The sequence below is a fragment of the Varanus komodoensis genome, unplaced genomic scaffold (genome assembly GCF_004798865.1).
Source record: "Varanus komodoensis strain SLA01 unplaced genomic scaffold, ASM479886v1 scaffold112, whole genome shotgun sequence".
In the NCBI taxonomy this organism is placed as follows: Eukaryota; Metazoa; Chordata; class Lepidosauria; order Squamata; family Varanidae; genus Varanus; species Varanus komodoensis.
Genome location: NW_025335322.1, coordinates 498,454 through 511,149, shown reverse-complemented (window position 1 = coordinate 511,149; position 12,696 = coordinate 498,454). Strand labels below are relative to the sequence as shown.

Here is a 12,696-nt window from a genome sequence, read left to right as displayed (position 1 = left end):
AGGGATGCAGTGAGAAAAAGACATTGCCGCAACACACAGCACCAAATTAATTCGAGGACAGGAGCAGGAAGAGGCGTGCGAGGAATGAAAATGATCCCAGTGGGGGGGAGGCGGCCGTTAGGGGGGCTTGGCAGCAGCGCCACCTGGGGGGCAAAGCCAGACCCACTCGCTGGCCTTCCAGGGAAAGCAAAGTGGGAGAACCGTTCCGAAAAGCAGCAGGGAGGACGCCTGGCACAGCAAAGAAGCCTCGCAGACCCTCCTAGCAACCCCATCCATGGGGAATTCTTCCAGATCCAAAAACCTCCCATTCCCAGGAACCCCCCAAGATCTATAGCCTGGGACCCACACCCTTCCCTCTGGATTCTCAACTTCTCCCTGCACTCCAGGCCGTCTCCTCCGGCCTTATCCCTCTTCCAGACCCAAGACCCTCCAGCAAGCCTGCGCCTGCAATCCTTTCTTCCCCTGCTGAAGCATCCTTCAACTCTCCCCCCTCCTTGGCTGTAAACCTGCTAATAAATGCATTTCTCCTTTGCCCCGCTGTTAAAGGTTGTGGCAGCTGCGGCAGCAAAGCTGGGTGCCCGGTGGGCCCAGAGCTGAAGCGAGGAAAAGGTTGTTGCCCCGTGGAAATGGGGCAGAACCCCATAAGCACACGCACACGGCCGTGCCCTTCCTTCAGCTCAGGCAGCCAACCTTCTGCTGGCTGGAAAGTGGCTCTCGTCTCCCCCCCCCCCCCACGCACATTCTTCAAGCGTGTCGGGCGATTGATTTCCTCCTCGTGTTTATCGGATTCCACTTAGCCCGATCAGGGTTTAACGCAGGCAAGGATTCCCTTCTCGGCTTGCCCCCCCCTCCCCAAACCAGGTCGATGGCATTGATTCTGCCAGTAGCTCTAAAGCAGACAAGGTCGGGGCGGGGGGAGAGAGAGAAGCAGGGGGATTCCCATATTATAACGAGGTTCCCTTGCTCCAAAGAAAGAAAATAAGAAGGAAGCCTGCCGGGTTTTTTCCTGGCAAGTCCTTCTTGTCTTGTTTTTAATGTGGGAAGGGGATTGGGGATGATGCAGAAACCGGGGGAGAGAGAGAGAGCCACTATCAGAGGGGAAGCAGGGGCGCGACCCCTGCCAAAAAAGGCGTTAAACGATGGGAATGCTGTTACAAGTATTCCCTCTGCTTCCCCCCACCCCAAGACCTGGTTACTAACGAGGGAAAGAAGGGGGATCCTGGGTATGTGAAAAGCACAAGAAAGGGGCTTTTAAAGTGGCCATTTCGCCCATTTCCACGAACAAGAAAAACACCGACAAATTACAGGAGGAGAAGATGGCACTCAAGTTTTATTGTTAGCAAATGTCTCTCCCTCACCCCATACATGGTAACAGGTGTGTAAATCCAAGGTATTGGGGGGCTGGCAGAGATGAGCCCCCGAGGAGTGAGAGGGTTATCGCCTCCTGTGGAAACCTGGAAGGAGGAAAGGGAGAAGAGGGAAAGAAAGAATGAGCCAGTTTAGAAGAGGGGACAGAATTAGAAAGGGTGGGGGTGTTATTTCATGCAACTAGTCCTCTCTGAGGAACTGACACTAATCAGGAAGGAAGAAACTTCAGGATGCTATACAATGGCTTTTGCAAGTCATGGCTGCTGGGTTATCAGGAAATAATTCACACAAGAGACCGATGAGCTAGAACTGTCTCGGGCTGTGATTTTTGGGGGCACGCCCTCCCTCCCACTTTACACACCTGTGGCTGAAACTGGTAGCGCTCAGGAAGAACTTTTGCTACCCCTTTTCTTTTTTCCGCATGGCCTAGAATGAGTGCTGTGTTGAGGTTTGCCAAGAGGGGAAAAAACAGCGCACTTTTCCCACTAGCGCTTACCCTTTTTCTTCTTTCCCTTTTTCACGCCAACCGTCTTCCTTTTCTTCTTTTGAGGGCTCAAACCCTGAAAGGCAAAATAGAAATAAGAGGAATTTCTTTTTAAAAAGTGGAAAGGAAAGCAAGTCACAGAGCACTGGGCTTTCTCCTGAAACGGCAGTTTGAGAGTATTTTTTTATTATTATTATTAGAACATTATTAGAACATTAGAACATTTTCCAGTCCAAGATGTCTGGAGTGACCGTTTCCAAAGCTGAAGGGCCGTTTCCTGACAAAGGGGCCGGTGCAGGTGACTCTTTCTGCCAGGAAGCAAAACGGACCGTTTCCCCGACCGTCAATTAAAGTGAATATGCACAGAACAGGTTCCAGCAATATTTGAACGTGTCTCAGGGAAGAACGGGCACATATTTTCCTCTGCAGCTGAACTTTCTGTGCATCACAGGAGCAAAGAGGAGGTACAGCTAGAACTCACACGAAACCTTTCTGTACATGCCTTGGAACCCTTTGCCAGGCAGGGGGATTCTGCGGCACATCAACACAGGAAGTTGGCACGACATCATCGCATGCCCCTGACATTCCTCAAGAAGACTGGCTCTCCAATCATCAGCTGGCATTTGGTCGCAGCATTTAAATCCCCCACAATACCCTCCCCTCCCATGTAGCATCACTCTGGGGCATTATGGGACATTCAAGGGGCAGCCCTCAGATCCAACTGCATAGCACCAAGCGCCTGCAGCTGTGACAAGCCAGCCAGCGGGGGGGGGGGAACACCCCATAAAACCCCAGGAAGTGGTCCTGGCAGAAAACAGTTCTTGAGGGCAGAAACCTGGAAAAACCTGCATTAGGACAACACTAGAGTCTACACATTCACAGACCAGGAAGTCCAACAATTTTTGTTTGCTGTGCCGATCGTACGAGGATTTGTAGTTTCTATTGCGATGTTAATCACTAGAATAAAAAACAATCCATGCCAGAACACCAAGAAATCCAGACAATTTGGGCTTGGCACACACGATCAAGGAACCCCAGGGTGAGCATCAAGGGCTGTTTTTATGAGGGCATCAATTTTAATCATCTAGAGACAGGGTTTGAAGTATATAGGGGAGAGATTTGTAGGTTGAGAGACAGAGTTATAGGTCTTCCCCTACTATGGGGCAGGATCCACCCAGGAATGGATTCAGGGGGCACAGGAGCCAGGCTTAGGGGTACCAAGAGGATTAGCTTCACTAAATTTGGGGAGACAAGAATGAGTCCTATTCCGATAACCGCGTGTGCTTACTGAAAACCTCACAAAATCCAACCAAGGACCCCTCCAAGGCCCCTGCAGCTGCATCCACTGAGTCGCTCTTCCATAACGCAGTATATCTAAATTACATCACACACCGGTCTGACAGTATTTTGACCGCTGGAAACGGTTTATTTATTTAGAATTTTTGTATGCTGTCCCATTCGCATGAGCCTCGGGACGGCTTACATACAATAAATAAACCCGGTACAACTAGTGCACATAAAATCCAGATTCACCCTGGCTGCAATTTAAAAAGCCTATAGATATTAAAAATTGTTCAAATATTGTTCAAATAAAAAGGTCTTAGCCTGGTGCCGAAAAACGAATGAAGACGGCGCCAGGCAGGCCTCTCTGGGGAGTGCATTCTGTAGGTGGGGAGCCACCACAGAGAAGGCCCTCCTCCGGGTACTTTGCCTCCTAATGTCTTTCACAGAGTTTGAAAGTTTCAAAACTAAGTTTTCAGTTGATTTTTGAAAGCATTCACGCCCGTTGTTCCAGAGATATTCAAAATGGACAGAAGATAAAAAGGAAATGAGAATGATTTGGTCTTCAGCACTCTCGCTCCATATCTTTTCCCCATGGAAGACACGCTATAACACGGCAGCTGAGGAACCAAAAGGAAGGCCAACCGGTGCCTATTGATGACAAAAGCTTGTATGGGGACCGCCTTTGCCCTCTGCACATGGCCCTGAAATCTTTTCCACGACAAGCTGGATCACTGCACATCACTAAAGGTGGGGATGGGAACCCCCGCTGCAGACCCTCCGTGCATTCCCTCCAGGGCTGTCTGGGAGGATCCTCACGGAGGGCCCCACTGATTGTGGGAGGGGTCCCTCTGTGGACATATCGGCGCTCCTTCTCAGCCCCATCTGCATGAGGACGACCCGTGCCTGGCCAGACTAAGCACTCCTCCAGCCAGGCTGGCCAGCATTTTCTGGGAAGCCCAGAAGCAAGGGAAGAACCCGCTGACGGTTTGCCACAGACGCCAGCAGATTTACAGGCACATTAAATCGCCCTAAGATGGAGCCGTGGGGGACCACGTGGCCCATTTCCCCCCACTGTGCGAACCTCCTGTTCCTCGTGCAGAGAAACGGAGGCGTGTGCGACCGGGCCGGCATGTTCCCCGGCGCTGCAGCGAGATCCCCGCTCAGCCAAGCATCCGTCCCACGAAAGACTCACCTCTCCCAAGGGGGCCGTCACCCCCGTCAAAGCGCTGATGTCCCCAAAGTGGGTGAGCGAGCCGAGCTGGGTGCCCAGGACCGCCTCTCGCCTCCGGCGGGCCTTCTCCTTCCGGGTCATGTTGAGCCGGGTCATCATGCTCTCTTCGTAGTTGGTCCTACGTCAGGGAACCACAGAGGGGGCAGCCCCCCCCAACCAGTCAGTGGCCTATGCGGCTCGAGCCGGCAACTCCTAATCCGCTCCAAGGAAGCCGCAAAACCCCAAGCCCCCGCTCTGCGTCGCCAGCTCGCGGCAGAGCCCCCCACCCAGGCCACTCACCGGTGCGCATCCTCGCGGCTCAGCCTGCTGGCGTGAGCGTAGCGCCCCTCTCGGACCTCCTCCGGGGCATCCGAGTACTGCTCTTTCAGCTCCCGGATGATGGAGCTGCTGAGGGCCCTCTTCTTGGCCCGCTCAAGCAACTTCCTCTCCTTCTCCGCCTCCGATTCATCTGCGGCAGGGAAGCCACACAGAGCGGCCGTTCGACGTCGGAAACCACATCCCCCGTGTGGGGCGACCCAGCACAAGGCAGGAACCTCTGCGAGACCCTGGGGCGCCCCCCTGCCCCCCAGCAACACCCTCCAGCAGCTTCGTCATCTCACATACTGTAATGCATAGGCACCAGCCGAGGGGGGGCATATTTTTTGCTTCCTCCTTTGGACAGCCCCTTCCCAGAATCCTTTGCACCACCAGTGTCTTCGCCCTCCTCGTCTTCCGAGTCGCTGAGCTGCAAAAGGGTTTTATTTATTTGATGCAAACAAAATTTATGTGCTGCAAATTACCCTATCAGTAAAAAGAAACAGGTTTCTGGGTTTGAGGCTAATGAGTAAGCCTGGTTTACGAAGTCACCTTTCACAGTTAACTAAGAAGCAAGCCTTAATGTTTCTATAAAACAATGGCCTTTGACCAGTTCTAGAAAATATACCAGGGAGGTAGTTAGCCTCTCTTGAATTGTTCAGAAAAAAATTCCCAGGGGACGGGTGCCACCACTGAAAAGACATCGCTGAGCAACACCTCAGACCTTGTCTGGAATAAGTGCTTTTGCTTTTTACACTGAAACTTATACAAGTTTAAACAGAAAAAAGATTGGAACATGCTGGAAGTTGTAGGCCCCCGTTTCTGCCTCATCGTGCAGAGGACGGTGCCCCTAAAAAGCACAGAACAGCCTTCTCTAAACTGTGCCTTCGGGTCGGAGTGACCGCAATTCACATCCCCTCCCCCAGCCAAGCATACCTTGTTCACCAGGTTGTTGGGATTCGGCTTGAACCTCAGTGGGTCATTTTCACCTGTAAGAAGAGCACCATCCACCCCCCAAAAAGGCCAGTTAAGCTCTAATTCCATGGTATTTCTTTTCCCCGTCCCCTGCCTTAAACCCACAAGCCTCTGCAACTCACCCAGCGCCCCCATCATGGCCGCCTTCACTAGTTTGTCCACCTGGTACTTCAGCTTCTGATCGATGGGGCGCATCTTCTCCAGCACCTGCAGAGATGCGGAGGGCACAGGAGAGACGAGCTAAGAAGGTGTTGCTGCATAAACCGCCACAGTCCACCAGGCGCCGTCCCACCCACCTCCAGAAGAGCAGCTTTCCTGGGACTCATAACGAGCTCTTTCCTAGCTCCACCACCCAAAAATGTTTACCTGGAGAGGCCTAGAGTCTCACCTGAGACCCTGAAAACACATGTGCTTCTGCTCAGCAAAGGAATCTGCGATTCTGGATAGGTGAGGACCCTAGAAGGATCAGCTGCCTCCCCCGACTTTGTGCTCCCTGCAAAGATTCCCCACGCCAGGCCACCACCAAACCGCGCCTCGTACCGTCCGGGTTTCCACCAAGCGCAGCCGGGCCGGATGCTCAGCTACGGAGTGTCCCAAGGTTTTTTCCAGGACCAGATGAGCAAGATCTTGGAGGTAGAAGAGGAGGAGGTGGTTTTTCACTTCTAGGAAACTGAGGCCCTGGGGATGACAGAAAGAGACAACTGTAAGGATGCCATGAGGACTAGAAACCTGAGGTGGCAGCAGTGAAATGGGAGAGACGGGAAAGGAAAGACAGATGGACCCGTCTCCCCTAAGCTGGTGTTCTCCAAAGGGATTGCCCCAGAATGATGGGTATTGTAGGCTCAGCACAGCTGAGGCACAGGGGTGGGAAGGTGGGCAGAAGGAGCGGGACTGGGCTGAGCTGGTGAAATGCCACGTTTGATGGAGAATCGGGAATGTCCCCACTGCACTGAGGACACAGGAATGGGGGCCAGGCTGAAGAGACATGGTCTGACCCATAGTCTGACCCAGAGCAACTCCTGGGGGGGGGGGCTGGGGGCTGGCAGAGGGGCCTTTCCAACAGGCACGGTTTGGACAGCTGCCTGTAAGGAGGAGAACAGCCACTAATGTTTGTTAGGCTTGGAGGAAGCCTGACAAAGGAAAGAGCTGCGGGTGTTTTGAGGAGCTGGGACTGGCACACACAACCAGCTCCAGATGTGTTGGAACACAACTCCCATGATCTGCAGCCAGAATGACCACGGGCTGGAAGTGCCCGCCAGAAAGGGACAGGAATCCACAGAAAGGGGTTTTAATATTGTTTTATTTAAACAATAGTTTAACAACTGTTAATATTATTTATTGGTTTTAAATTCTACAGCCAGGGTGAATCTGGATTTTAAATGTATTATTTATATGCCTTGCTTATTTATTGTATTGGAAGACGTCCCGAGGCTCATGCGAACGGGACGGCATATAAAAACTCCAAATAAATAAATAAAAGAGGCTGGACTGCACATGCACAGAGGCCTCGACAGAAAAAACACTACAGCTAAACAGGTAGGTGATATTTCAGCTCTTCATTTCTGAACCGGACACTTCTGGTGCCTGCCCACAAGATGCAGCCAAGCCATGGCAAGGGCACTTTGCACATGCTCAAAGGTACATGACTGAATTTCACATTATGATACTGAAGGAACAATCCTGGTCACATCTGACAGAAAAAAAAATCCACCGCTCCCAGCATTCCCTAGCCAGCCATGGTGACCTGGGGAATGCTGGGAGCTGTGGGAATTTTTTCCCCCTGTCTAAACACCCTGCCTAGGGTTGTACCTCAAGGGGCTGAGCCTTCACCCGGAGGACTGGGGCTGGGCTCAAACGGAGCCCCCTTTCTCCCATTCCTTCCACAGCAACTCACCTTCTCGGTGGAGTAGCCGCCTTCCCGCACGGTCTTTGCCAGACGTTGCACATGATGTGTCACTCCGACCACCTATGGCTCAGCGAGGGAGAAAACAGAAAGCGGCAATCAAAGAGGGAAGCGGGAAAGACCACCAAGGACAAAACCAGGGGCAAAGCACAGAGTGACGGGAGAAACCGACACACGTCTCACCTGCTCTTGGAGGGACTTCAGCAAGGCCAGCGCGGCAGGAAGGTCCGCGTCTACCCTCTCCTGCAACATTGAGGACAACGAGAAGGAAAAGAATTAAGTTTCCGTATTTATTATTTATTTATTTAGGAGGCTTCTATGCCGCCCCATTCGCCGAAGCTTCGGGGCGGCTCACAACCATAAATAAACTTCAAAATAGAATAATATAAATTAACAATATAAATTAAGTCGTACTTTGTGCTTTCCGTACTTTGGACCAGCCCACACCCAAGAGCAAATGATGTGCTTCGGCACTGAGCTTTCCCCAAAGCTTAAAGTCCTTTTGTTCAGAGACAATGCCTCGAATCTAGACGGCCACAAAGTCAGCCGAGCCTCAGGCCCCAAAACACCCTGAACTCCAACCCAAAGCACACCACTTTCTTCCTCCTACAGACTTCAATCCACGGATTTCATCCCAGGTTTTAAGTTAAAAGCATGAGAAGACAGTTCGTACTGTGGTTATTTATTTATTTATTATTTTATTAAAACAGTTCTATGCTGCCCCATTCGCTGAAGCCTCAGGGCGGCTCACAACATAAATTAAAATACAAGAAATAACAATATAAAATAAGTCGCCCTGGTTACACTGCGTGTACACTAACACATTGAAAGAACTGGATTAAAATAAATACAATTATTTTTATCCCGCTCCTTGGCCAGAAAGGCTCCAGGAGCAGCACAGAAGCCTTTGGTTAAACAAGCCACTGCTCATAGGCTTGTCTGCCGTTGACCAGGACTGCCTTGAAAGGGGATTTGGGAGGCTGCCTTTCTGAGCATACAGCTCCAATTCATTTCCCCCCACGCTGCTGACTCTCAAGTCATTTCCAAGCGCAACTGAAAGGACTGGTTCTTAACTATACTGCTGTCAGGATATTTGGAAGAGCACCTCTTGTCTTCACCTGCCTTCCCATATCATGGACTTCGCTCTGCAGACAAACTCCTTGGCAGGTGCGTCCAGCCAGGGTGCAGAGCAGGGCCTTTTCTACTGAAACACCCTCACTGTGGAACCTCTTCCTAAAGAGGGTTCATTACAGGCCAACCCCCGCTTCCCCAGCACCAGTTTTAGTCAAGTTGTTAATCCCACTTTATTTTGCTTTTGCAATCTCCCTCACCAATTGTGCTCTGGTTCTTTCATTCTGCTCCTGAGTTGTGCATTCACTGAAATTGATTTTTATTCTGGTATAACTCTTATTACAAGACGTTCTCACGGCTTTTGCAGGACTAAAAAGCAGTAAAGAACATCTCCTTACACAGAAATAAAACTCGTATTTTCCTGGGTACCCTCATCAAGACAGTTCTGCCCTCTGACTGCCATGCCATGTAATCCAATCTTTCTCCCAGCCCCCATTTTATTCTACAATTGCTGCTTTGTTTCCCAGCTTGCTCTCTCTAAAATCAATGCCCTCCCGCTGGCTCGCCTATCTATCCCTGCCAGATTTCCTGCTGTCTTTCAACCCTCTCCAATCCATCCCCTCTCTCCCCGACTACCCTTCCAATCTTCTCCACACCCCTGGGGCACACTCCAAAATGGGCTGAGACCAAAAAGATCGCCTACAGCTCCCAGCTGGCCCTTAATCTTGTTTTCCTCCCCTTTTCCAGGTTTTCCCTCCCCCGTGTATATTCTGCCCACCCCCGCACCGCACACAATACATTTGGGGCATAATTCTTGGTACAGTTAGTTAGAAAAATAAAATCCCCCAACTTCCAGCATTCCTCAGGCAACGGTAGGACTTTTTTCCTATCTAAACAAGCAAAGGGGCTGTTCCGCTAGGTCTCCCACCCTTCCCCATATCCTGCCGACCAAGTCTAATTCCTTTCCCCCGTGTCTTTCCCTCCCACCCAGGGTCAGCTCCGCAACCCTAGCAACAATTACATGGGAGTAAACCCCTGTGAATTCTCTGGGGCTTGCTTCCAATGAACCACACATAAAATGCGGTGCTAATTTCTAACACAAGAGACAACGTCTGATCTTTTATTCATATTTTGTTAATTTTTGCATTTAGCTGATAACCCAGAATATTAACTTTAAGCGACTTCGCCCTACTAGTCTTTCATCCTTATTTAACCCGCATCCACCGCCACCAACAAGCTTTCTCGACTCAACTCTTTTTATTGCCTGATCCTTCTTAACTTTTTATCCCAACGGGAAAAGAAATCAGCATTTCAGATGTTACGCATCCAAGCGCAACTCGTATCTCTACACGTTCAACAAAGAGAAAGATCAAATACTAATAATCCTCAATAAAGTAAGGGGAAAGGATCCAAGTGAGGAAAAGAAAGGAGAGGAAAGAAATGCAGGGCGTTTAGAAATAAAAGAAATATACCCTCGAGTCGCCCCTATTCTGCCAAGGCCCCATCTTCCGTCCTAACCCCAACCCTTGTGGGTTTGCTTGAGGCTACCCAGCGAACAAAAGAATGCACTCTGCACATGCTCCTAAGTGCCCCTGCCACAGAGATGCGTGCCTCTGCTTGTCTCTCTAGCATCCCCCCACGCACGCTCGCCGGCTTCTCACCCGCAAGTCCAGAAGCTCGAGGGACCCAGGCTGCCCCTCCGCCATGACCACCACCACGATTCCCACGTGGAAGGGAAACAGGCTCCCCTTATCCGGAGGACCAAGCCCACCTGCTGCGAGAGCATTGGCCAATCCGTGGAAAACTTCCGCCTTGGTAGCAGCCGCAACGGACCAATGGTTGAGAGACCTCCTCCTCCCCGAAGCTGCTTTAGCCAATCACACAAGATCATGGGCGGGATTTGCATGAGGCGGAGCCGGTGAGGGAAAGGGTCTTCGACGACTTCCGCCTCTTCAAAGGGCTTCCGCCAGTTACTTAGAAAACAACCAATAGGCTTTAAAAGCCCGCCTCCTGCGGAGGAGGCTTGGCCAATGAGGTAGCGAGATGGGTCTTTCCCTGCTTGAGAAAGTTGGGTAATAAGAAGCAGAGCCGATCGACTCAGAAAGCCGAATTTTGTTGGGATTCCCGCCTCCCTCTGCATAGGCTAGCCAATTCAAATCTAAGCTGGGGCACGCGGGAATAATCTGGCCCAATCAGCAGCTTTCTTCTAGACCTTTACAACTCTCATTGATAAAATGTAACGTTTTGGGCTGACGTTCCCCACCTTGAGCCTGGCTCAACCTGCTGCTTTCTAGATTACAACTCCCAGCATCCCCGAACAAGCTATTCTGTAGTCCAACAGGTCTGGAGGACACCCGTCCGGGGGAGGCCGCCTGACTCTAATGGAGCCAATTCTGCAAGTGAGAAGCTTGCGGTGTAGGGTTCAGGCTGTGGGACTGGACTTAGGAGATTGCCTCTGCTCACCACGCAGCCATGGAGCCAGCTGGGTGGCTTTCAGCCAATCACTGGCTCTCAGCCCAGCCTACCTCCCAGGGGTGGTGTGAGGAGGATGAGTTTTATGTAAATCGTACAGAGTTCCTTGGAAGGAGAAAAGGCAGGACATAAATACAGTAATAAATACAAATAAGATTAGAGCAAGAGCCATCTCCAACAGCATCCTGGACAACCAGTGTCTCATGGGATCTCTCGGGCAGAACTGGTGTACCTCTGAAACAGAAGTAGCCTGTAGCCATCAGGACTAGTAGCATGGATATTTATTTATTTACTTATTCTACTTATCTCCATTGTGGAACGCAATGTGGCCACATACAATTTGCAGGTGGTTTCCCTGTTCAAGCACAGGCCAACTCCAGACCTTCCTAGCTTCAACATATCCTTCTCCTCTCCTATCAATCACTTTTAAAGCCATCCAGATTGTGGGCGTCAGGACAAATTCCAAAGTCACTCTGCCCTATGGGAAGAGGTACCTCCTTTTACTTGTCCTGAATGTTGCACACATCAGCTTCATGGGATGACCGCTTTGAATTCTAGGATTATGTGAGAGGTAGTAAAATTTCTCCCAATCCCTTTTTCCTTAGGGAGATATTTTACTCCTTCTCACATCATTCCTTACCGGGAATTGTGTTATACATCTGTCATGAGTCTGCTTTTTTTGGAAGCTAAACAATCCCAGATACTGTAACCTCCTCTCTGAGGGAAATTATTCCAGCCCTTTGGTCATTTTAGTTGCCTTTTTCCCAGCTCGACACTTCTCTTTTTAGGTGTGGTGACCAGAAAGTCACACACTTCTCTAAGTGTAGTGACACGATACCTTTGCATCAAAAGAGTATGGTACTGGCAACTGTTTTCCGTTCTGTCCTCTGTTTTCCGTTCTGTCCTGCTTATGCTGAACTGGCATGATTTGTGTCCTCAGCTTTCCATGCTCTTTCCCCAGCTCCAACCCTTTGGAAGCTCTTTGTGATCTCTTAACTGCTGTAAATTATTGGCGGTCATCAGCAAACCTCACCATTTCACTGCTCCTAATTCCAGATCATATGTGAATAAGTTGAAAAGCATTGGTGCTTTCCCTGCCTCATTCGTCTTTGCAAGAACCCTGTGAGGTAAGGTAGGCGAGCTCAAACTCAGCCAGAAAGCTTTGTAGCAAAGCGAGAACTGGAATGTCTCTCTCCCAGATCTTCAACTCCAGGGCCGACCACTCACCACTCTGGCTTAAATGAAGCCATCGCAACCCTGGGCTCTTCTCCTTTCACTCGCCAATTGAAGTCTGGGCCCAATTCAAGGTGCTGGTATTAATCTTGTTGTTGTTAGTCGTGAAGTCGTGTCCGACCCACCGCGACCCCATGGACAACATTCCTCCAGGCCTTCCTGTCTTCCACCATCCCCCGGGGTCCACTCAAGCTCACACCCACTGCTTCAGTGACCCCATCCAGCCACCTCATCCTCTGCTGTCCCCTTCTCCTTTTGCCATCTATTGTTCCCAGCATCAGGCTCTTCTCCAGGGAGTTCCTCCTTCTCATTAGGTGGCCAAAGTATTGGAGTTTCATCTTCAGGATCTGGCCTTCTAAAGAGCAGTCAGGGTTGATCTCC

At 50.6% G+C, this 12,696-nt stretch overlaps 1 protein-coding gene across 1 annotated transcript; it reads right to left on the bottom strand.

Annotated features, from left to right (window-relative positions):
- Positions 1-1,312: 1,312 nt before the first annotated feature.
- On the bottom strand, positions 1,313-10,376 carry NGDN (neuroguidin). The gene is made up of 11 exons (XM_044420986.1): positions 10,272-10,376; positions 7,723-7,782; positions 7,531-7,602; positions 6,177-6,314; positions 5,759-5,843; positions 5,598-5,650; positions 4,971-5,091; positions 4,647-4,815; positions 4,329-4,485; positions 1,865-1,928; positions 1,313-1,454 (listed from the first exon to the last, which is right to left on the bottom strand). The coding sequence occupies exons 1-11, from the start codon at positions 10,314-10,316 to the stop codon at positions 1,435-1,437; spliced, it is 984 nt and encodes a 327-aa protein (XP_044276921.1). The 5' UTR covers positions 10,317-10,376; the 3' UTR covers positions 1,313-1,434.
- Between the last annotated feature and the right edge of the window lie 2,320 nt (positions 10,377-12,696).